Source organism: Pteropus medius, unplaced genomic scaffold (assembly GCF_902729225.1).
Source record: "Pteropus medius unplaced genomic scaffold, Ma_sr-lr_union100, whole genome shotgun sequence".
Classification (NCBI taxonomy): Eukaryota; Metazoa; Chordata; class Mammalia; order Chiroptera; family Pteropodidae; genus Pteropus; species Pteropus medius.
The window spans coordinates 4,362,240-4,387,335 of NW_024345861.1; the positions used below are offsets into that span (position 1 = coordinate 4,362,240).

A 25,096-nucleotide genomic window follows, 5' to 3' on the forward strand; every position below is an offset into this window, starting at 1 on the left:
AGGTTGCAGCAGAGAAGTAAAGTCTCCATGGGGTATTTAGAATTAGAAATGAAGCTTCAAGCATAGGCATGATTTCAGTGGCTAAAGCAGAGTTGGTGGGAGCCCTCCAGGAGGAGAAAGACGTGGGCAGAGACTTCGAGGTGCTAATATGTGGTTTCTGTGCAGGTAGTGAGGAGATTTGCTTCTCAGGGGTGGAAGATTTGCACTGAGGTGCTTCCTGATATCAGTCAGGCCCCTGTCTGAAGGTGGAGGAGTTTACAATTTGCCTTGAAGACAAAATGTGTAGAGAGCCGGAAGAATCTCTGAGTAGGAGAGTTGCTGTGAATACTGTCCCAGGGAAATGTGTCTTCTGGAAATATGTAGGATAGACTGAAGGGAAAGACTAGAGAAGGGTCGGAAAGGGAACCATTGTAGTATTATAGGCACGAAGGTGCCTACTCACTCAACCAAACCTAATATCACCCTCTAAATATTTCACACCCTGCTAGACCCTAAAAGACATGAGGATGAATAACACCCAATGCCCAGTTTTGCTTATAATCTCTAGAAAGGACATGGGCCAGGCTAGTAGCAGTAGGAATAAGAAGGAAGGCACAGATTGTGAAAAATATTTTAAAGGAAAACATAACAGCGTAGGTGGCTGATAAGAGTGGGGGCCAAAGGAGGGCAATGTGTAAAACCCCAATGTTAATTGTGAGTAATGGGCCTGGGAGAAGAACTTGGGACATGAGGAGGGAGAATTGGGTTTTGGTGGGAAGGTGTTGAAGAGTTCAGTTTTGGATATAGTGAAATATCTTGGCATAACAGTGGCGATCCTAAGAAAAAGGTAATGACACAAGAATCTCAGTGAGAAGTCAAGATTAGACCATAGATAAGAAAGTCAGGGAATGCTTTTTCTTGGAAGCCATAGTTGAATTTGTGTGGAAGGATAAACCAAGTTAGCAGCCAAGGATAGAAGAGTGATGAGGTTATGTGAGGGTAGGGAGTGGGCCAAGAGAAAGGAGCCAGCAAGAGAGTCAAGGACAGAGATGGTCAGAGCTGGGGGATGGAGAGTGGAGATGAGACCCTATTGCAGAAAGTAAGGGAAGAGAGTTTCCAGTAAAAGCTTAAGGAGTGAATTAAGAGGAGATATATGAATTAAATTCAGGAAATATTGCCTTTTATTGGAAGAAAAGAAGTAAGGATTGATGAAGTGTTAAAAGATGGGCTCTGAATCAGCCATACATTGATGCACATGCTGCCTACTCCTGGGTCTTCTTGGGCAGATAATCTCTCTAAGCGACAGTGTCCTCATTAGTAAAAGAAGAGGTAATAATGTCTAAGGCATTGAGTTGCTGTGAGTGCTAAAAGGACTAAATGAGATAAGGCTTACAACTTTTAGCTCAGTGCCTGGTACATAGTAAGGGCTCTTGAAAAGTGTTAGCTATTATCATAAACAATAATAAGTTCTATGACTGGGTACATAATTTTTAGATTCTAAAATATGAAACTGCAGGAAGCCATGCAATAGATTTCTTTTCAAACTTAGAACACTCCCTTCTCCAGTAACCAACATGGTTTCAGAGCAGGAGAATGGGCTAAATTATTTCTAGGGATCACTTTTATGCCAAAAATCATAATGGTTTTCTTAATTGTTTTTATAACGTTGCACTTGCTTTGAGTAGTTTTTGCTTTCAAAACATTGACTACCCTTTAGAGTTAGTTTTAATCAGGCTTCTACAGAGATGGGAGTTTTACATTAGATGTTGTGGAGAAAACACAAGAGAAAGAACACATAAAACATCTTTCTGGGAAGTTTAGAGTCTAGAGAGTGCAAAAGAAAAGGAGCAAGAACATATGAAAGCAACATGTGAACAAGTGCATAAGTATTAGTGCTTGCAGAAGCTATTAGTGCTGAGAGAATCAGAGCTGAAGATTGATCTGGATCAGGTGGAATCAGTTAGGAAAAGTGTTTTGGACTGATTCCTTTGGATTGTTGATTTCTAGGATTTCAGTGACTGGTTGATGGTAGAGTTGGTTCCCCTTGTCTCTAGTTTCTGGTTCACATATTCCCTTAGCCACCCTTGTTCATCTGAGAACAGGGGCTGTCATTCAGATCTCTTGTGTGCATTCAAGGTCTGTTGTCATATGTGCTTTCCAGCCTTATTTTTTAATCATTCCCCTCAGCCTTCAAGAGCTGTCATTAGACCTATGCTATATTTTTTTTCCCTCCTTCGTTCCCAAACTCTCATTGCCCTAGTCTTGGAATGTTCTTTCCCTAAGGAAGTCTTGCCTGTCCTTCAAGGCCTAAATCATACCTGGAATCATTTCTGATCTAAAAAACTATAACCTGTAGTCTGCGCTTTCGTAGGACTGTCCATCGTTTCTCATTTAATCTCATTTTCCCTTTACATATAGTTAGCTATGGACCTGTCTTTCTCCCATATTAGATTTTAATCTACTTAAGAGGAAGGATCCTGGCACTCTGTAAGCATCCTTCACTCTGGCACTCCCAACGTCTGGTCTATGGTGAATATTCAAATACATATTTGTTAAATTGAATCCTTTCTCCTCAAAAACTCTTTAGACTGGCAGTCATTCTCTAGCCAAACTTGTTCTAAGTCACTCGGTTGTGTGGAAGCAAAATAAGGTGAGGCCCTTGCTTACCGGAACTACTTCCTGCTGTGTCCCAGAGAGAGTCAGCCAGCCCCAGTGCTGCCCTGTCACCTGGCCTGGTGGCAAGAGAGTGAATCTAATTTTTGTAATTGGGTGTGATTTTAGGGATTTTCCTGGAAAGGCATGCAAGAAGATAGACAGCCGTCCAATCTGTGTGCAGCCAGTCTGAAGAGCAGGACTTTTCTGTCCCAGTTTCTAGTAGCCACCCTCTGATTGTGACCAAGTGATTCACCAGGGAGTGAGAATGGCTGTCATTTGAAAGAAAAAATAGAAAGCCTTGACCAGCTTCATTACTTAGCTAAATGAGAGCACTGTGTGACTCACCCTGCCAGCCCATCCTGCACCCCTTCCTTCACTGAGCCTTGTTTGGTGTGCACTGGCATCTCTTCATTGCCAGGAGACAGTGAGAATGCCATGTGGAAGTCCTGCAAATCCTTGGCACTGGGTTGGTGCTGGTTAGCCCCTGCATTTGTGTGTGCTCAAACATTGTTTGAGGGGTGTTGGGTGGCGCTGGCCAGATCATGTTCTAAGCTCATCTCTTTTCTCTTGCAGTACATCTTTACAGATGCTTATGCCCAGTACCTCTGGATCACGTTTGACTTCTGCAACACTATTCAAGGCTTTTCCATCCCATTCCGGGCAGCTGATCTCCTTTTGCATAGTAAGGCCTCCAATCTTCTCCTGGGCTTTGACAGGTCTCACCCCAACAAGCAGGTAAGAGAGCTTCTGGAACACAGGTGGGGCTCCTCATGTTTTCTGCTCTGCCCTCTGCTTGTGTAGACTGCATGTCTTTTGAGTGACCTCCCCCTGGTTCCTCCCTCCTCTTTAAGAGGCTTAACCTTTGTAGCTACTGTTTCACTTTCCATGGCTAAGGAAAAATATATTCTCCTGGCACTCTCAATCTGCATCCCAGCTAGAGAGCAACATGTAGCACTTGGAAGGCTCTATTAGTTAAATATCATGGCTTTCTTGGTGTAGATGTACCTTTGTTAGTCCTGAGGGCAAATTGAGGCTCTGAAAATTAATTGGAGAGAGTCAGGTAGAGAAGTCTGAGCTCTACTGGGACCACTTGTCGAATTTCTATTGTGCTTTTCCTATCCGCCACCTTAAACACACTGCTTTTGCCTACCATTTATTTGAATTTGCCATTAACATTAATATTCTTTTTTAGTGTTTGTGTATACATGTGCATGTAATATAAATGTGTGTATTTTCCTCCTTTAATCCAAATTTGAAGGAAAGGTAAGTGATTGGGAGGAAGCCTGAGTAGGATTTATATTTCAAGGTTAAAACTTGCCACGTCAAGAATACTGATCTGGCATAATCCTATGAAACCTGTATAGGATTGGATTTATGAGTTTTGAATGGCTTTGTTCAAAGGAATCTTAAAACATTTCTTTTTCTTAGCAAGTTGTTTAGCCAAAACATTACCTTCACATCCCTTATGGAGGAACCTAAGTGTGAGCAGGGCCAGTTTACCAATGTAGATGAATTATTGGTATTTTTGGTCTCCCGCTTCTTACTACATGGTTGCAAGGGCCAGAGGAATCCTCTGGATGTGTATGTATTTGGAAGCTGAGCAGCTTTGGCAAAGATCAGCAATTACTTATGGCCACACCCTGTGTATTCAGTTGATTCACCTTGGTACTTTTCGGCTCTGTGCTTAGCCAGTGTCCTTTCCATTCAGCTTTAATCACCATGGCCCATTATGGGTTTTTAAGGACACTGTTTCTCAGTGAGAACTACCAAGCATAATCCTTTTGTTTTTACCATCACCTGAGGGCTTCTCTTGGCTAAAATATAATTTCTGATAACCTATAAATGAAAGACAAGTCATAATCATTTTTCCTTTCTAGATGCCGTCTAGTGAGACCTTAGTAACTATGGAGAAGAATGCAAAGGTGCATTCTGTCCTTCCTTTCCTGCCCTTGTTTGCATTTGGAGTAACTGAGCTGGCCTTGGTGATCTCTGTGCCTGTCTTCACAGAGAGCATGTTTTCTAGGATAGATTTCAGTGGGTCTTTGGTGATGCCATTCAGGTTGTGTCTGCCTCTTGCATCATGACCAGTTCTTGTTGCTTTTGTCTTTCTAGCTGTGGAAGTCAGATGATTTTGGCCAGACCTGGATCATGATTCAAGAACATGTGAAGTCCTTTTCCTGGTAAGTCATGCCATCTAAGAAATTTGAACTACATAATCTCTTCTCTTCAGTTCTATCTCCTGCATGGAAGATAAACCTGCCCTTGCATGAAATGTGAAGCACTTGATTCGTGAAATACATTTTCTAGACCTGAGAAGTAGAACTGCAAGCATAACAGTCTTGGGATGGGGATGAGAAAGGAAGGTTGTGAGAAGAGTGCAGAGCTTTTGCATTTTTTAGTCCACCAGAGAACCCAGGGGAATCCTGAAGCTCTTGTATATATAAATTTCTAAAGACTTTCATTTTTAGAGCATCATATCAGAAGTGGAGATTTTCTTTTTTACATAAAATCAATTCATTTGTTCATTTATATCATATTTTTAAAAAATATAAAACATGCTAAATACTTTAGGGTATAAGAAGTTGAGTAATTTACAGATATAGTTATTAAGGAGATTGCTGTTGAAGAAGTAAGGAAAGACATTTTGTGCACATAACACACATTATGAGAGAAGCTCAGAAGTCATGGACATAGCATGAGAAGGCTTTCCAGATGGGAGCATCATCAACAGCACCAGGAAATGCATAACAGGTAGCGTGCAGCTGTGTGGAGCTGTGCAGGATGGGAATTGTAGACAGGAACAGACTAGCCAAAAGCAGAGATGAGACAATGTGGTGCTTTGGAGCAGAACACTGAGTCTTACTTTTGGGCAGTGCGTTGGGTAAAGTTTGGAAAGGGTTCTTTGTGTCAGAATCTGTACTGCGTGGTAAGGGAATTTGTACTGAATTCTGAAAGCAATGGGAAGCCGTTGTAGGTTTTTGGGAAGGGAAGTGAAATCAGCAGGGCTGTACTTTAAGAAGTACAGCTATTTCTAGTCCTAGTTACTCTTGACCTTTCAGTGATACAGGGACATAGTATATCAACTTGAATACATGAATTTGTACATGTGCAGGCGAATATGTAGAACAGATTCCAGAATCAGACTTGCTAGGTCAGTGGGTCACTCAACCCATTCAAACATAGCAAACTAACTCTTGATCTTCACTGCCCAAATTAACTCTTGATCTTCACTGCTCAAAATCAGATTCACTCATGATCTTCTTTATTTCAGTGTCTGGTTGCTTAATTCAAAAACTTTGAGTCATCATTGATTCCAGCTTTGTTTTCCAATTCACATTCAATCAATCAAGAAATCCTTTTAGCTCCACCTTCAATATATAGGATTTATTACTCAGCTACTACTCTACTCCAAGCCACCATCATTGCTCATCAGTCCTCTGACTGGTCTTTCTGCTTCCACTCTTGTACTTCTGCAACCAATACTTAGCAGACAGCCAGATGGAACCTGTTAAAAACAGGTCAGATTATATTGTTCCTCTGCTTTGAACTCTTCAATATGCATCATTATTTCTCTCAGATTAAATACCAGAGTATATTCTTACCACAAGGACTTTACACTTGGCTATTTTCTCTGCCTAGAATTCTCTTAATAAAGATATATTTACTGCTTTCTTCCCTAGCTCATTCAAGACTACTCAAATAACACCTCCTAAATGAAACCTACCCAAAGGGTCCTATTAAATTGTGACTAATGTCCTGTCACTCCCAATCTACTGTACCCGGATCTCTTCTTTTTTTGCATAACACATCACATTCTAATATACTATGATTATGCTTATTATTGTCCTTCTCTCTTCAAAAGAATAAAAGCCCACAAGGGCAGGGACTTTTGTCAGTTTCAGGCACTGATATATCTCCAGTGAATGAAGCACTGAAATTGTAACTTTGGTAGAGATTGACAAATTTTCTGTATAAAGTGTCACATTTTGCACTCATCTCAATAACATAGAATTGGTCTCTCTCCACGGCCAATGTGTTAGGAAAGAAATAGTATCACAGTGTATTTTTAATTTGCATTTTTCTTATGAATGATTTTAAACATCTTTTAACCCACTTAAAGGTCATTTTTATTTCTTTTTTTGAGAAATGTCTGTTCATGCCCTTTGCCCTTTTTCTATTGGATTGTTAGTCTTTTTGTTATTGATTTTCAGGAACTCTTTATGTGTTTAAGATCAGTCCCGTGTGATAGGAGATAGAGTGTATATGTTTATTTATGTTTCTCAGTTTGTCATTTGTCTTTTGACTTTTACACGTAGTTTTAGTCTTCGTTAAATGTAATGTCCCCCAAAGATGGTAGATACTGTCGGTCCTTCTTTTAGCTCCCTGTTTGAAGAGGACTATCTTTGAGTTAGTACTACTTTCTTAGTAATTGAGGACAGTAAAGATAGAGGGATCACAGGGAAGAACCTTACAACTGAGTGTCTTCAGGCTTCAGTGGACTTCCTTTTTATGGAGGACAGCTGATTCTGACCTTCTTGTTATTTTCCTTGGGCAGAGGTTATGGCGTCTTAGTAAAATTATAACTATAATTTCATCCAAGTACAGCCTCTACCCTAGGAATACCATTAGAACTCTCTTTTTCTTTATTTGAATTTTAAAGGGACAACTTACTTTTTTATCTGTTCAGGGAACCATATATTAAGAGAGCAAACCAGCTGTATTACTGAAAAGAGGTACTTCTCTTTGGGAATTGGTATCTTGTACCTTCTGCCTCCCTGCAGATATCTTAAGGGAAAGGACTGGTCTACCTTATTTTAGATAATAACATGTCTGCTATCAGGGAATTTCAGGCTATTTGGGAGATTTTCCCCTAGGAGTCCCTATAATAAGTGAGAGTGTAATCTCAGAGAGTAATGGCATATATTTGTTCGACAATGCTTGGCAGCCTGGGAGCAGCAGGAATGAGGAAAACCAATGATTTATGTTATTTAGAGCTGGAGATGGGCAAGACAGGACAGTGGAAGAGCTATGGAGGAGGGGCTGCAGTATGCCCTGTGGAACAACACTGAAAGGTTGTAAGTGAGGCAGGAGATGTCAGATGAGGCCAGGTGAGGACTGATGACTGTGCTTAGAGATAGAGCAAGGCTTGGAATTTCCAAATGAGGGCAAAGAGAACAGGAAGTAAGTGTGAGTGAGTGTAAGAAGTGGAAGACTAGAAACTTCGAAGTATAAGAACTTGTAGGGGAATGGCTCTCAGAAATAAGATGTCCGAGGATGGATTACGGAAGAGAATTGGGGTGAAAGTCACATCTCTATTTCTAGATGTTGGCTACTGATTTTGGCTAGGAAGGAATAATGAAGTAAGCTCATTCTCAAAATATCCAAATAAATGTCCTTTCCTCTCTGCCTTTGAAAAAATACCCAGCAGCCTCATTTTAATTTGCATATCCTCTAGGGTAGAGGAAGTACTTTAATCAGTACTTCTAATTGTGGAAAAGAAGAGATCATCACCCTTTCCCCACCCCAACACACAGCATTTGATGATAATTGACTCCCACATTAGGACCAAGGCTGTTGGTTTCTCTATTGCCTTAATAAGACTCCAAAATCAAGTCTCCTCCCATTGTAAAAAAAAAAGAAAGAAAAAGGCTCCTTTATTTTTCTATTCTTATCTCCCTTCCTTTCTTTCACCCTCCTTTTCTTTCCTTTCTTTTCTCTTCTTTCTTTCTTTTCTTCTTCCTTCCATCCTTTCTTCCTTTCCTCCTTTCTTTCCTTCCTTCCTTCCTTCCTCCCTCCCTCCCTCCTTTCCTTCCTTCTTTCCTTCCTTCCTTCCTTCCTTTCTTCCAATATGCTCGTGACAGTACATTTTTAAGGAATTTTATAAGATAAACCTTCATTATCCTGAGTGCTGTTGTGTATATAGTAGAACTTTACAAAGATAGTTATATAAGTGAGCCCTTCTGCCTTTCTGTGGGTCATACCTGCATCCTTACTCCGAAGCTCTCTTCCTGATTTTTCTAGTTATTTGTCCCCTTGGTGAATGGACTGCCTGGCCTTGATGTTCTTGTGAGTTATGAGTTTTAGGAACTTGGGGAAGATTAGTCATCCTCCCAGCTGCTGTTTGGGGCCATATTTGGGGGAACAGCAGTTCGGAGATTATTCTCCAAGGTAGTTTGATCTCATCGCTGTACAGTCTTCAATATGGAATAGTCTCTATAATTCTGGTCCATGGATGCAATGCAGCAAGGACTAATTCAACTAGGAACTCTGTAGGATAAAAAGAAATACAAGACATGGACTTTAAAGGCATTTGTATTCTTGGAAGCTCAGACAAACACATTATGGTATAACAATATAATACAATATTACAGTGTAGAATAGTATAATGAGAAGCACCACTGTATAAAATAAGGAGATTGATTTAAAATCTACCCAACCAAAGCAGTTCTCTACTTTTGTTCGAAACTCATGTAAAACTCATAAAAAAGGCTTGAAATTGAGTGCTATAGAGATACATTGCCAGTGTTGGGGGAAGGGAAAAGGGCATTAGGGGAAGGCTTCTGGAAGAGGGAAACTTAAATTTGGCCTCAGAAAATGAGTAGAATTTAGAGGTACAAAATGCTAGGACATTCCTGCAGAGGGATGTAGTGTTGACAGAAGCACAGGGGAAGAAACGAGCCCTGCATTTCTGAACTGATCAGTATATGCAAAGAAGAGTTTGTAAAGGAGCCTCACGGGACCTGAATTTGCATTGGATGAATCCTGGCTGCACACATGGGTGACAACAGCAACAGCACAGTGCAAACAGAAAGAGAAAGGGCAAAACATCAGGCCCACCGGTTCCTCATGTGGTTTCCTCTCACATTATCCATCCTGGGGAAACACTTTTCTTTCTTCCTCTGAGGATCATAACTTGAGGCCAGAAATTTGCTGACAGCCTCAAGCCATCCATTTCTTACTGATTCCAAAACACTCTGCCTTTTATTTTTTCTTCTTTTTGCTCTTCTCAAGCTTGATCAGAGCTTGCCTTGAGTGGAAACCCAGGATGATTTAAAAACATCGCTAACAACACAAAACACTACAGATGGCAGTTCCTTTTCCTCTGTACTGAGCAACCAAAGGGAAATATGTGTGGCACAGAGCGTATCATTTGTAGATCCCAGCATGGTGGCCCTAAGATCTAGTTGCTTGCATAGCAGAACCTCCATGCTTCCAATGGAAATGATAACAACTGTTTTTTTTTCCTTCCAGGGGAATTGATCCCTATGATAAGCCAAACACCATATACATTGAACGGCATGAACCCTCTGGTTACTCTACAGTTTTCCGAAGTACAGACTTCTTCCAGTCTCGGGAGAACCAGGAAGTAATCCTCGAGGAAGTGAGAGACTTTCAGCTTCGGGACAAATACATGTTTGCTACAAAGGTTGTGGTGAGTTGAAAGTGCTAAATAACAAATTGCTTTGGGGTTTTCTTTCTGAGGTTTGGCATTCTCTGATCAGGCCGGTGAGTTCACACAAGCAGGGCCTGGATCACCACGGCTGGGGCAGCTTGACTGAAGGGTGCTGGACGGAGATAGGCATTCCCAAAGGGCTTGGAAGGTCCTGGGAGGTCAAGGAGTAGAGAAGCTTAGTCAGCCACTCAGAGTGTCTATAGGCTCTAAGAATTTGGTTGTTTCCCAGTAGCCAGGCATCCTGGACAAACACACATTTCTTTGAAATCTCAATGAAAAAAATTCGGAAAAGAGGGTTGGGGCTCAGTGTCATTTTTCTTCTATCCCACTGCCTGATTTCCTTTTAATTTAGGCCAATTTCTTTGCAAATTTTGGTCCCATGTTAATTTACATGGCTAATAGAGTGTGTAGTCATTGGAGAGTGGGAGTAAAGTGCTCTAAGAAAAGCAGTAATTAAGCTTCCAGCTGTCAGTAAATAGCTTAACTTTCAGCCTTTGGGAAAATCTTCCCCTTGATTTGATGCATTGGAGCCAGATGCTGAAATGGAGAGCTTGCTCATTTAATAACACAATTGATTATTTAACAGGACCTGCCTTGCAACTGTATGAAGTTGCAGATTGCAATTATACTGCCCTGTGTAAATTAAAAAGCAGGCCTGGTCAAGAGCAGGCTGGGCTACTATCCAGGGGGTGCTATAAGCTTGCTTTCTTAATGGTGGCCACTCGTTGACTTCAGGATGTTGAGGGCCTTTGGTAACTGGGGGATCGCTCTGCTTTCTATCACTGTTAACCTTAACGACTAAAATCAGATGTAATGTTTTCCTCCAGGTTCTCATTTATTTATATGATTGGCAGCTGGCCAACCAGAAACAGGTCAACCCCATTGGGATTTTAGGGTAGAAAGAGGGAAAGCAGGGAGCAAGATTCGAATGAGGAGAGAAGATGGGGATGGCTAAAGGCAAGAGGGGCTTCCCATTACCTAGTTTGCAAAATGGTTTGTTTTTTTTTTTTTTTTAACTATTAAACTAGGGCAGTTTTTTCTTCTGTCAGGCTTCTTGCCTTGAGTTACTCCCTGGGCCATTGCCTTCCTGCTTTGACTCTTACTCTACACACACACACACACACACACACACACACATATTACACACACACTCACTCACATTCCAGCCTAAGAACACAAGCATTCTTGGATTTCCTCAGGCAAGGATGTGGTGGTAAGAAATCAGCCCTGAAGACTGGCACCTCACAACTTCCAGTTGGGCAGTCCTATATCCCAGGATCATCTCCAGTCATCCAGTGTTCATAGGTCTTTTCTGTTTTAGTTTCTTGGGTCTGGATTTTTTTGGTATGATTTTAATTTCTTAATTTTAAAGCACAGTGACTATTCCCAGATTTGTCCTGTGTCAGAACTGAGGTGGAGGGGTATAGTACATTATTCTTAACCCTATTATTTCTGGATCTCACACCCAGAAGTCTAAGTTATATGCCAGCTGGAACTTCCTCTGCCCTTCATTCCGGTCTAACAGCTATGTCTGTTTTCTAGATGTAGGTGATTTGCAGAGTGCTAGTGGTAAGTTTTTTTTATCATTCCTGGCCAGTGGTAAGATTGGGGCTGTGCCTATTTTGATTATCACTGATATAATACAGTATCTTGCACAATGCTTGATACATAGCAGATGTACAGTAGAGTTGAATGAATGCCATCTTAGCCTGCCTTAATTTAGAAAGCATAGGCTAGTAGATTTTGGGGGGATTTAGGGGTATTAAATTATTGGTACTTTAACAGTCAACTCTCAACTCTTTATGTGGCTTATTTATTTATATTGTATTGGTGGCAAATCTATAGTTATGTGTTGGCTTCTTCTTTCAGCACATGGACGAGCCACCATATCCCAAGGTCAGCGGTATTAGCTAGAGGATCTAGGTAAGATGAGCTAGGCCACTACTTGGAAGTGTTTCTCAGATTGTGCTCTTAGGAGCACCTGCAGCAACATCGCCCAAGCATAGTTGTTACAAATGCAGAGTACAGGCCCAAATGCATTTTTTTCTTCCTTTAGCAGCCCCAGGATGCCTAAGAATCTCTAAAATTTGAGAAACTCCTCCTTGAGGCCTTCTATATGCAGACACTTCTAATAATTGTCAATTATTATCAAAGGAACATTTCTCAATGGATAGGTCGATGAGAAGAAACAACTGGCGATGGATCATAAAATGGCTGTTTTCCTCCATTTTATTACACTAGACTACTAAACCATAAGGACAAACAACATTGGCCTTGGTTGGATAACCTAATCAGTAGGAGTGTTGAGGCTTACAAGTGTAACTCCTTATCTGGGTGTGCCTAGTGCTCAGGATGCCTGGGTTTGGGGAATTCTGTAAAGGTCTGTATAGAAATAGATTCAAATAAAATTTGAAAAGTCAAGGAACTAATTGCAAAACCATAGAAAATTCATTTTGGTCCCTTAACTCTTTTGTTTTCTTCCAGCACTATGAATAATTACAATTCTCTGCAAGTTAGTTTTTTAGAATGTGTGGGGATAGCCATCTGGTTTCTGGGCTAGAGCATGTATCCAAGTCTTCAGAACTTTATGGAGCCTTGTTGGCCAGGCTTTTACTTCATGTGTACATTTTGTCTGATGCCCTTTGATTTTTTTTATCCAAGTCTAATTTTTTTTTTTTTGACATGAAGTTCACTTGTCTTAATGGTTTACATCAAAATGATAGGTCCATCTAAACAACAGTGAGGAACCTCTGCAAACTGACATATCAATTTGTTACCTTGGTAATATATAGCTGTTTGGTTCTCTCTGGGAGATGATGATAGTGGCCAGAAAGTTGGAGGTAAATGAGGATTAGCTGTTTCTCTGTAGCTTTGCTACCAATTTGTCATGAAAAGCCAGGTTTAGACATTTCTTGCACAAATGTATGTCATTAAGCAAGGACACAATGTGTGGGCTTTATGGAGTCTCCTCCCTGTTCCTATAGGTGATGCAGCCGCACCTTGCATGATGTAGACACAGAATTCTAGAGCGGGAATTGGAAAACTATGCTCCTTCACTGTTTTTATCAGTAGAGTTTCATTGAAACACAGCCATGCTTATCTGCTTGTATGTGGTCTATCACTGCTTTCATGTTACAGTGGCAGAATTGAATAGTTGCATAGAGGCAGGATGACTCACAAAGTCCAGAATATTTCTGTATAGACCTTTACAGAAAAAAGTTTACCATCCCCGTTGTAGAGGCAGGATTCTGTTACCCTTTCAATTGGCATTGGACAACCAGAATCCTCTGAGATTGACAAGTCTTAGGCATGTGCCTAAAAGTTCAGATTATAGGCCTCCCTAAATGTTTATGCTCTATTCATGCCAGGGTGTTTTCTTTAGGATATTATGGCCAGTTCAGACATCTTACATGCTACTGATTTCCTTAAAGAGCTCATTTATACTTCACTGCTTAGACCAACTAACCATTAATTTCACTATTAAAAATTAATTTCTAATCTTAATTATGCTAATTTAAAATCTCTAATGTAGATAGAGATTAAATAAAAACTTAGTAATTACCTCTGGATTGTGAGCTTCTACATGAGAAGTTAGCTGACCACTTGGTACTATAATTGAGGTACTAGAATTTCTGCATAACTGACTAAAACCAACTGTTGACAAATTATTTTAATTACGATGTTACTTAAAAGTATGCAAACATAAAGCTAGGTATAAGCATATACTGTTCATAACTTATATACAACAATAAAACCGAAATATATTCACAGATTTAAAGTAAAACTATAATACTAATAAATTTAAAATGAATTTTTATAATACCTGCATTGAGATTTAATTCATATACCATAAAATTCACCCCTTTGAAATGTACAATTCAGTGCTTTCTAATGTATTCACAAGGTTGTATAATGTTCATGACTACCTGATTCCAGAACATTTTCATCACCTTCAAAAAAACTCCATGCCCATTAGCATTGCTTCCCATTCCCCTCTCCTCCCAGCCCCTGGCAACCATGACTCTAGTTTCTGCCTTATGGATTTGCCTATTCTAAACATTTCATATAAGGGGAATTATATGATATATGACCTTTTGGACTGCTTTCTTTCAAAGTATAGTGTTCTCAAGTTTCATCTGTGTTGTAGTATGGATTATCAGAATTAATGTGTTTTTAAGTTCAGAGCTGCTTTCTTCTGCCAGTTCAGATCTCTTGTTGAACTTCTCTAGTGATTTTTTTCTTTTGAGTTATACTTTTCAACTGAAGAGTTTCAGTTTGTTTCTTTTTTAAAAAATAATTTTCAGTCATAATTTCTTAATTGATTTTCTTTATTTAGTGAGACAATGTTCTTATACTTTCCTTTAATTTTTGAGACATGGTTTTCTTTAGTTCTTTTAATATATTTATCATAGAGGATTTGAATTTTTTTGTCTAAGTCCAGTATCTGGCCTTCCTCAGGAACAGTTTCTTTTGACTCTGTATGTGTGTGTTCTGTATGTTTTTATTGGATATACTTTGCTGTTTGCTTGTCCTGTCATTTTTTTTGTTGTTAATGTCGAAAACCAGACATTTTAAGTGAGATAGTATAGCAACTCCTCATATCAGAGTATCGCCTTCCCAGGGTTTTTGGTTGTTGTTTGTTATTGTTATTGCCGTTGCCTTTTTTGTTTTGTTTTTTGTTTTGTTTTGTTTTGTGAGTTTCCTGCATTAGTTTTGTAAAGTTTACATTCTTCATTATGTGTGGCTACTCAAGTGTTTGATATTTAGTTTAGTGGTCAGGTAATGACTGAACAGAGATTTCTTGAAATGCTTTGAGCCAGTAAGCTGAGGCCCTCTGAGCTTGTGTTGAGAGCATGCCTTCAGTGCAATTTGTAGCTCTGCCTTAGCCTTTTCTTCCGACTTGTGCAGAGCCTCAAGGTTATTAGCCAGGCATGAGTGACTGGCCCTTTTTGGTTCTTTCTTGAGTACACACAGCTCTATGTATGTGATCTTATAGATTCCCTGGAATATTTCAGCGCTTATCAAAGCTTCTCATGCATATCTTCTTCCCCTGTTTTTCCTTTCATGCTTTTTAGTTAACCTCTTGTTAGTTTCAAGTGGTAATGCTTATCCGGCGGTTGTGATGTTAAGCATTTGTCAGTTGTCATTCTTCCATAAATACCCTGGCTATAGATCTATTTGTACAGTGAGCTAAATCAGGTTATATAAAGAGAAGATCTGAGAATACAACTTTCAAGCAAACTACCAGGCAGGTCAAATAGTGACAGCTCTCTGGCTATGGGACATTTTGGAAGCTCCAAACTTGTTTTATTCTCTCTGGTGGCCACTAGGCTCCTGTTTTTCACAGCTATTGTAGTTGTGAAGCTGTGGGTTTCCAATACTATTGCAGAGCTAGAGAGAAGGGGATGGGATTAGGGCAAGATAAAACATCACAAAGTTGGGTATTTTTGCTGAGCTTCAGTCATTGTTCTTGAATAAATGCTCCTTGGGTTTTGCAAGCCTTTGTTTAATATTTAGAATTCTGAAAAAGTTGATTTTGAGAATTTCTGTCAAATGTTCTTGTTGCTGTTGCAGATGAATGGATCTTTAGAATTCCTTACTTTGTTATTCTGGAAGTACTTCCAATTAATATTAACTTCGTAAATTTTTTACTGTGAACATTTTCAAATCTACATAAAAGAATGGTTTATACTGCTGTGACCTCCCCATGTGCCCTCATTCAGCCTCAGTATTACCTGTATTTGCTAATCTTTTTTCAGCTGTCTACCCACTAATTTTTTCCTGGAATATTTTAAAACTAATTCCAGATATATCATTTTGCCTATAAATATTTAAGTATAAATTACATTAATGTGGATGATGGAGTTTGCTGAAACTTTGTTACTGCTTCAAAGGAGAAGGTGGTAGCGAATGCTACAGCCCGGGTGCTTCTGGATTGGTGTTCTTGTCCACTACCTGCCTTGGGATCCCTCATTCTCTCACCAGTTTTTTTTTCTGAGAAACTTTTAGTTGAATAGCTCACTGTGACATCCTTTGTCCTTTGCTTGGCAATGTGTCATTTGTTTAGTTTCTTCCTGCTCTTTTCTCTTTGACCTCTCCTTTCTTTTTATTATTGACATAATCTCAAACATAAGTGTAAATGTACTCTCCGAAATTTGGGTCATTCAGTACTTACATTAATTTATTTTTACTCACCAGAAATGAAGATGCCAAATGAAAAATTTTTAATCATGAATTCTAGATCCTATAATATTGCCATATATATTAAAATGTTTAAATAATTCCTAGTTGTGAAATTATATGTGCTTGGTAGATGTATTAACTGGTGTGCCTTTTAGGAAAGCCATTTATAATATCTATCAAAAATGAAAATTTTGACCTAGGAATTTTAAGAATGCATCTGCAAACATTCTTGTGTAGTTCTGAAAGAGGTATTATATACAGGTACGTTCATTGAAGAGTGCTTTTGGAAATAACCTAAATGTCCATCAAAAGCTGTTAAATGAAAGCTGTCTAAGATTTACTGTTAAGGAAAAAAGTTAAATTATAGAACAGTTAGATAGTCTGGTAATGAAAAAAGTTGAGTCGCACAACAATATTTTTATCATGATCCAATTTGTATATGAAAAATAAAATTGCTTGTATAAATTTAGCATTGTGTTAGGCTACTAGATATAAAAGTGGCTTAACCAATCAATGCTGCTTGAAAGATAGGCAATCTAGGGCTATGTTGGTATCTTGGTGTTATTGGGGACCTAGGCCTCTATCTTTCTGTTCTATCATCCTAAGTAGTGATTTCTATTCTCAAGGTCCCCTCGTGGTCCAAGATATTTGTACTAACTTTCTAGTCTTTATTGGCTTTAGGAAGAATAAAGACAGAGAGGTCAAAACAGAACTCCTTTAGCTGATTCATTCCCTTTAAACAGCCTTCCTAGAAACCCAGTACAGCACTTCTGTTTATATCTCATTGATTAGTATTGAGTCACATGACCACATATAGTTGCACAAAAAGAAGAGAACCCTAGTCTTTTAGAGTAGAGAGTAGGGGGCAGAACTTTTGCATTTTACCTAATATCTACCTGTGATGTTGGATGTTTTACATAAGCATGTTTTAGTTTTATAATAACAATAAAGAACAACTCAACAACAAAAACCCAAGGTTTATTAAGAAAAATATTAGGGCTTTACAATACATCTTATTTTCAGTAGTGTGCCATAGTTTAGTTGTTAATATTTTTTTACTGCAGTAAAATATTATAATAACTCTTTAAGAATACATTATGAATGAGCCTAAATTACCCAGGTTTAGGACCATTCTCCTGGAAGGCAGTGGGATGAATATGTTTCAAGGTTCTTTGTTCTTTCCTTTTCTTTTCTCTTTTTTTTAATGACTTGTATTCTGTGATTTTTTTCATTTATAGAGTAAGACCAGCCTTGGTATACATTCTCAATTCTCAGGCCTCCCAGCAGCACTCATTATGAACATTTAACTCATGATCAGTCTGGGGGTCATTAAGAAAAATGACTTCTTTTTAAGGTATAACCACAGTAAGAAGTAGTGAAAAAATATAAAACATAAAAGTATGTGTTTCATTGATATCTATGTATTTGTATATATTCATGAGAATTCACATAGATTGACTTAAACTATCATCTGACTTTTGTACATAGGTACAAAATTTTATTGACTTAAGGAGGACTTTTGGAATTTATAAATATTTTAATGGAAACCATTTTCTCATTCAGGTAAAACGTTTTACATTTTTAATAGGTTCATCATTTCCTACAGTCCCATACTAAGTACAAGCTATTAACATGGTTTTTAGGGTGCCATTTTGCAATAGCAGTCTTCTATACTTCTCTATCTTGCTTCTTTAAAACAAACTACTTTTAACCATTTGTTCAGTTGTGGTTTGAATACACACACACACACACACACACACACACATAAACTGCTCAAACGAATCAAAAATAACTTCATGTTCATCAGCTTGCAGTTCATATAGTATTTATTGGGCATGCATGAGCACAGAGTATTCAGTTGTTATTTTATAGTTAAGAGAAATTGATACATTCTTTACTCTATAGGAATTCAAAATCTATAATAAATAGTAGCAACATAACCAAGGATAAAGGAAGCCCTTCTGGATAGGGATCTCAACATTCTAATGCATATAATAGTCATGTGTGTGATTATGTCTACATGAGGGTGTGCCTCCCTCTTAGAAGTGCAAAACTACATAGCGCCTTTATAGTGCTTCTTATTCTTTTTTGAATCATCGATCCTTTTGAGAATCTGGTAAAAGATATAGACCCTTCCTAGCACAATGAGTGCATCTACACAAAAATATTGCATATATATTTACAGGGTTCCTGGACCCTTTAAACCCTTCCATACAGAAGCCCTAATCCAAATTAGCTTTTGCAGATGAATAAAATGAGACCTTGAGAGATTCATTGATTTCCTCTTAATCTAGTGCTTTTATATACATTTTTAAGATTTCAGCCATGGTTTAATATCTCTGAAATGCAATGTGATATGGTCAACATTATGTGGAATACTCTGTACTCAACCAAAGAAAACATATTCTAGCAAAAGACCTTAATTAATGAGAATTATTAAAAGATTGAAAATTTAGTCTATGGCCATGCTACCCTGAACAAGCCTGATCCCGTCTGATCTCAAAAGCTAAGCAGGGTCGAGCCTGGTTAGTACTTGAATGGGAGATCACCTAGGAAGACCAGACACTGTAGGCATAAAAAATTTAAAAAATAAGGGATTGTAAGCTGACAAGGTCCTTACAGTCTGTGAGGTCAACCAAGGGTTGCCTCGCCTAAAAAAAATAAAAAAATAAAAAAAAAAAGGAAAAAAGAAAAATTGAATCAATGAAAATTCTCTCAACTCGGTGCACATAAAAGCCTTGTAACTCCAGTGTCCTTATAATATGAAAAAAGGAGTAGAAAGAAATGAGAATATGTTTTGTGTGCATGGCGTGTAGCTGATCTCACCCTGTGTTGGTTTTGGGGCTGTTGACTCTGCTCCACCTTCCAAAAGGTCTCTTCAGCTTCGTCATACAGTCTTTTTCTTTTCACTCTCTGCTTAAGCTTTGGCAGCCTCCATCCTCCTACCTACGCCCAAGTTCTTGAATCATACATACCATTGTCCTTCCTCCTCATCTAACATCCAGGGAGTATTTAGAATCTATTGCAGACTGGGTATCTAAGATAAAGCAGTACAGCCCAAACTGTCCTGTGACAGCAGATGTTCCAAATTGTGCATTGGCAGTCATATTCTATTTTGTTTTTAGAAGAATTAGAGGGGTTTGACTTTTCCATTTCCTTTTTCACTTATTTTGTGTGGCTGTAATGTGGCACGATTGATTTTTTTCTCTTCCTTGGCAGCATCTCTTGGGCAGTCAACATCCACCTTCCGTGCAGCTTTGGGTTTCTTTTGGCCGAAAGCCCATGCGAGCAGCCCAGTTTGTCACAAGACATCCTATTAATGTGAGTGGGGTTCGCTTGGGGGTGGGACGAGGTGTCAGTGTACCCATTGCAGAGGTCAAGAAAAGGGTGTTGTGGGACTGTCCTGGGTGAATATTTGACTACATTCCCTGAAGTCCCTTTCCAGATAGGTCTCTAGAGAGAGAGCCATTATGCTTTGGGCATCTTGGTCTGTTTTTTTCCCTCATCATTGTTTGAAGTAGAACTGAATGGGAGCCTTAATTTGCTTTAAGTGGAGTAGGATTGACAGAGAGGTTTAGAGGCAGAGTCACTGGACCCAGTGTGCTGGTACTGAAGGGCTAGGAGTTAGTGACAACAGCAGTTGCTTAAGTATCTGCTGTGTTGCTCACAGATGGCTAGGTTTGTAAAAGGTGTAGGATTTGGGTCCTACCTTTTTCATACAGGTAGGTTGGAGAGACTGAGAACTAAGCAGAGGAAGAACCATATGTAGTCACATTCAGTCTGTGTTATAACTTAGAGATTGATGAGAAAGATCAGTGTGGGCTGGAGTCATCAAAGAAGTGGCCACAGGGAGGAGGTGGCATTTGAAACCTTTGACACTAGTGGTTGGTATGGTGGAAGTTTAGTAGCTCAGAGGAGTATATGATAGAAAACACTCTTGTCAGTTCTTTGCTTTCTATGGGTTCCACCTTCCTTTAGTCACCTTGGAAAATAAAAAGGAAAGGAAATGCACGTTAATCTATACTGTACTTTGTACTAATGATAGGTCTTATGGGAAAAAATAGGAGATTTTATTAACTAAAAAGAGGTTTTTCGGTCATTTATGGAGTTCAGTGGCCTATTCTTATTTCGTGTCCCATTTTCCAATAGAGGGCCTACCTAGTTCCAGCTGTAGAGCCCCCTCAGGTTCTCCAAAGGGAAATCCAGCTAGGCTTCTTTGCCAAGACTGGGGAGCTTTCTGTGGGTTTCAGGCCCACATTTGTCACTGAGACTTTGGGACGACATCGCTTTAGTATATATAGGGAAAGCCAAGAGGACGTATGCTTTTTTTGACCTAATGTATTTTTTGATTTTTGATTCCAAAGGAATATTACATCGCAGATGCCTCTGAGGACCAGGTATTTGTGTGTGTCAATCATGGTAACAACCGCACCAACTTACACATCTCAGAGGCAGAGGGGCTGAAGTTCTCCTTGTCCTTGGAGAACATACTCTATTATAGCCCAGGAGGGGCTGGCAGTGACACCCTGGTGAGGTAAGGCGTGCAGGGGTTCCCCACGGCTTCCCCAGATGAACATGACCATTGACCTCAAGTGGTGGTTTTTAGCAATAGCTGTACATTTAGACTCACTGGGGTGTTTTTAGAAACCTCACACCTGGCTCATGTTCTTGGAGATGACAGTTTAACTGGTTTGGGGTGTGGCTGGTGTGTGAGGATTTTAAAAAGCTCCCTAGGTGATTTTTATGTGATGACAAAGCTGAGCACTGACATTTAGAGTTTCAGATGCTCTGTCAACCTCTCTCTTTGGTTCCTTTCATTTAATCATCTGGTTTTTGTGCAAGGTATTGTTCTGTGGGTATCTGTGGAAAGATACCAATGTCATTGATACTTTATCAGTGTATCGCATGCTTGGGAATGTTCTATAATGGGCATTCTCTAGGCTGTGGAACAGTCTGGGGTTTGGGGGAGATCAATGCCATGAATTTGTGGGTGGTACTGTGGTCCCTCAGTGCCACCAGTTCACTTATTCTTATTAGTTGTGTGACAAACCAGGTGTCTGTGATTAGGATCACTCTTTGCTCTTGTAAAGAGCCGTCTGGTGAAGCTGACTGGTCTTTAGTGAGGTCTGGCTCTAAGGCCATGACCACTGGTTCATAGGGCATGTAACTACTATCTACTGTCTCTCCTCATGCTGGCAGTTCATTTAGTCATCAGTTCATTCAGCGAGTATGCTGCTGCTCTATGCCAGACCTTGTTCCAGGTACAGCAATAAAATAATTTATACAGCAATGAAAAATCAGAATAAAGTCCCTGTTCCATGGAACTTTTGTTCTAATTAAGGGAAGACAGAATATAAACAAATATGTAATCTGCCTGGTCATGGTGAGTGCCAAAGAAAGTAAGAGGACAGGGGTTTATGAGGGTGTTGTTTTATATCAGCTGATCGTGGAAAGCTGCTCCAGGAGGGTCACATTAGAGCAGGAGCCTGACTTTCACGAGGGAAGGAGCCAGGCAGATACCCGGGGCAGGTTGAGGGAACAGCAGGCACAGTGACCCTAATGTGGGACTTTGTTGGTTTATTTTAGGAACAATGAGGCCAGGATGGATCAAACAGTTGAAGGAGGGGAGAGAGAATCCAAAAGACAGGATCCAAGAGAGCAGGGCTCAGATTATATAGGGCCTTTAAGGGCATGGAAAAAAATTTGTTTTTCTTCTAAGTGGGATGGAGGCATTTATCCAGAAGATGGACATCATTTTATTTAACCTATTACGTTTTTTACCATTTAAAAAATTGTGAATTGCATTATATAAAGTGCATACAACATATATGGATAGTGTTATAAATAATTTTAAGGGAACGCCCATGGACTTACCTTTTAAAAAAGCTTTCCTTGATGCTGTGTGGAAATTATACCCGTCGAGGGGACAAAAATGGATGCCAGGAGACTAGCTGGGAAAGAGTTGCAGAAATCCAGGCCTTGTATATTCTTGCCTCCTTTGTCATAGATTAATGACCATATAGTCATTGGTTTGTTTCTAGTCTCTATTTTTGTTCCATCAATCTATGTGTCTGTTTTTATGCCAGTACAATGCTGTTTTTATTGGTATGGCCTTGTAGTATAGTTTGATATCAGGGAGCATATTCTGATTTTGTTTTTCTTTCTCAAGATTGCTTTGGCTCTTCAGGTCTTTTATGGTCCCATATAAGTTTTAGGATTATTTGTTCTAGTTCTGTGAAAAATGCCATTGGTATTTTGATAGGGATTACATCGAATGTGTAGATTGCTTTGGGTAGTATGGACATTTTAACAATGTTAGTTCCTCTTATCCATGAGCACAGTATATGCTTCCATTTATTTGTATCTTCTTCAGTTTTTTTCTTCAGTGTCTTATAATTTTCTGAGTACAGGTCTTTTACATTGTTGGTTAAATTTATTCCTAGGTATTTTGTATTTTTTGATTCTATTGTAAATGAGGTTGTTTTCTTAACTTCTCTTTCTGACATTTCATTATTGGCAACCAATTTCCAAATATTAATTTTGTGTCCTGCTACTTTACTGGATAGATTTATTATTTCTAATAGTTTTTATTGGATTCTTTAGGGTTCTCTATATATAGTATCATGTCATCTGCAAATAGTGACAGTTTTACTTTTTCCTTTCCAGTCTGGATGCCTTTTATTTCTCTTTCTTGTCTGATTGCTGCGGTTAGAACTTGCAATATTATCTTGAATAGAAGTGGTAAAAGTATACATGCTTGTCTGTTCTTGATTTTAAGGAAAACGATTGTAGCTTTTCACTGTTGAGTATAATGTTCACTGTGGGTTTGTCATATATGGCCTTTATTATGTTGAGGTATGTTTCCTTTATTCCCACTTTGCTGAGAGTTTTTATTATAAATTGATGCTGGATTTTTTCAAGTGCTTTTTTTGCATCTATTGATAATGATCATGTTTTTTATCCTTCATTTTGTTTATGTGGTTAATTGATTTGTGGATGTTAAATCAACCTTGTGTCTGAGGAATAAATCACACTTGATTATGGTGTATGATCTTTTTAATGTATTGCTGAATTCAGTTTGCTAATATTTTATTGAGGATTTTTGCATCAATGTTTATTAGAGATATTGATCTATAATTTTTGTGAGTGTGTGTGTGTGTGTGTGTGTGTGTGTATGTGTGTGAGTGTGTGATATCTTTGTGTGGTTTTAGAATCAGGGTGATGCAAGCCTTGTAAAATGAACTTGGGAACCTTCCCTCCTATTTAATTTTTAAGAATGGTTTGAGAAAGACAAGTGTCAATTTTTCTTTGAATATTTGGTAAAATTCACCTGTGGAGCCCTCCGGTCTACCACTTTTGTTTGTTGGAGTTTTTAGATTACTGATTTGATTTTGTTCCATAGTAATCAGTTTGTTCAGATTTTCTGTTTCTTCATCATTCAGTCTCATAAGATTGTATGTTTTTTAGGAATTTAACTTTTTATTTCAGGTTGTCCAATTTCTTGACATATAATTGTTAATAGTATTTTCTTATAATCCTTTCTATTTCTGTGGTGTCAGTTGTCAGTTCTTCTCTTTCATTACTAATTATATTTATTTGGATCTTCACTCTTTTTTTCTTGATGAATCTGGTTAAAAGTTTATTAATTTTCTCTTTTCAAAGAACCAGTTCTTGGTTTCTTTGATATTTTTTATTGTTTTTTAGACTATTTCATTTATTTCTGCTCTGACCTTTATTATTTTCTTCCATCTACTCACTTTGAGCTTTGTTTCTCTTTTTTCTAGTTTGTTTAGGTATAAAGTTAGATTGTTTATTTGAAATTTTTCTTGTTTCTTGAGATAGGCTTATCTTGCTATTAATTTCCTTCTTAGAACTCCTTTTGCTGTGTTCCATAGATTTGGGGTCATTGTATTTTTATTTCGTTTGTCTCAAGTATCTTTTGATTTCTTCTTTGATATTGTTAACCAACTTACTGTTTAGTGGCATATTATTTAGCCTTCATGTATTCATATGTTTTTCACTTTTCTTCTTGTAATTGATTTCTGGTTTTATACCATTGTGATTGGTGAAGATACTTGATATAATTTCAGATTTCTTAAATTTACTGAGACTTGTTTTGTGGCCTAACATGTGCTCTATCCTAGAAAATGTTTCGTGTACACTTGAAAATAATGTATATTTTCTTGCTTTTGGGTGACGTGTTCTAAAAATTTCAATCAAATCAAATCCACCTAATCTAATGTGTCATTTAAAGTTTCAGTTTTCTTGTTGATTTTCTGTCAGGATAATTTATCCATTGATCTCAATGGGAAGTTAAAATCCCCTACTGTGACTATATTTTTGTCAGTCTCTCCCTTCATATCCATCAATATTTGCTTTTATATTTAGGTTCTCCTAAATTGGATGTGTAAATGTTTACAAGGGTTATATCCTTTTGTTGGATTGATCCCTTTATCATTATGAAATGTCCATTTTGTCTCTTGTTATAGCCTTTGTTTTAAAGTCTATTTTGTCTGATGTAAGTATGCTACCCCATCTTTTTTGTTTGTTTGTCTGTTTCCTTTTGCATGACCTATCTTTTTTTCATCCTTTTACTTTCAGTTTCTGAGTGTCTTTTGATCTGAAGTGAGTCTCTTGTAGACAGCATACGTAAGGGTCTTGTTTTCTTATCCATTCAGCCACCTTATGTCTTTTGATTGAAGCATTTAATCCATTTACATTGAAAGTAATTATTGATAGGTTTGTAGTTATTTCTTCTCTATTATTCATATTTTTGATATTTTTTTCTTCTTCTCAAAGAAGTCCCTCTAACATTTCTTGAAATAC

At 38.4% G+C, this 25,096-nt stretch overlaps 1 protein-coding gene and 1 pseudogene across 3 annotated transcripts in view; both read left to right on the forward strand.

Annotated features, from left to right (window-relative positions):
- The window catches only part of SORL1 (sortilin related receptor 1), a 153,249-nt gene that overhangs the window by 25,003 nt on the left and 103,150 nt on the right, over positions 1-25,096 (forward strand). For all 3 annotated transcript variants that reach the window (XM_039874716.1, XM_039874715.1, XM_039874717.1), the window contains exons 4-8: positions 3,208-3,369; positions 4,747-4,814; positions 9,886-10,066; positions 19,490-19,591; positions 20,635-20,804. In XM_039874716.1, the coding sequence (XP_039730650.1) occupies positions 3,208-3,369; positions 4,747-4,814; positions 9,886-10,066; positions 19,490-19,591; positions 20,635-20,804 (683 nt within the window). The remainder of the gene's footprint in view (positions 1-3,207; positions 3,370-4,746; positions 4,815-9,885; positions 10,067-19,489; positions 19,592-20,634; positions 20,805-25,096) is intronic.
- Positions 18,726-18,844, forward strand: LOC120612280 (uncharacterized; annotated as a pseudogene).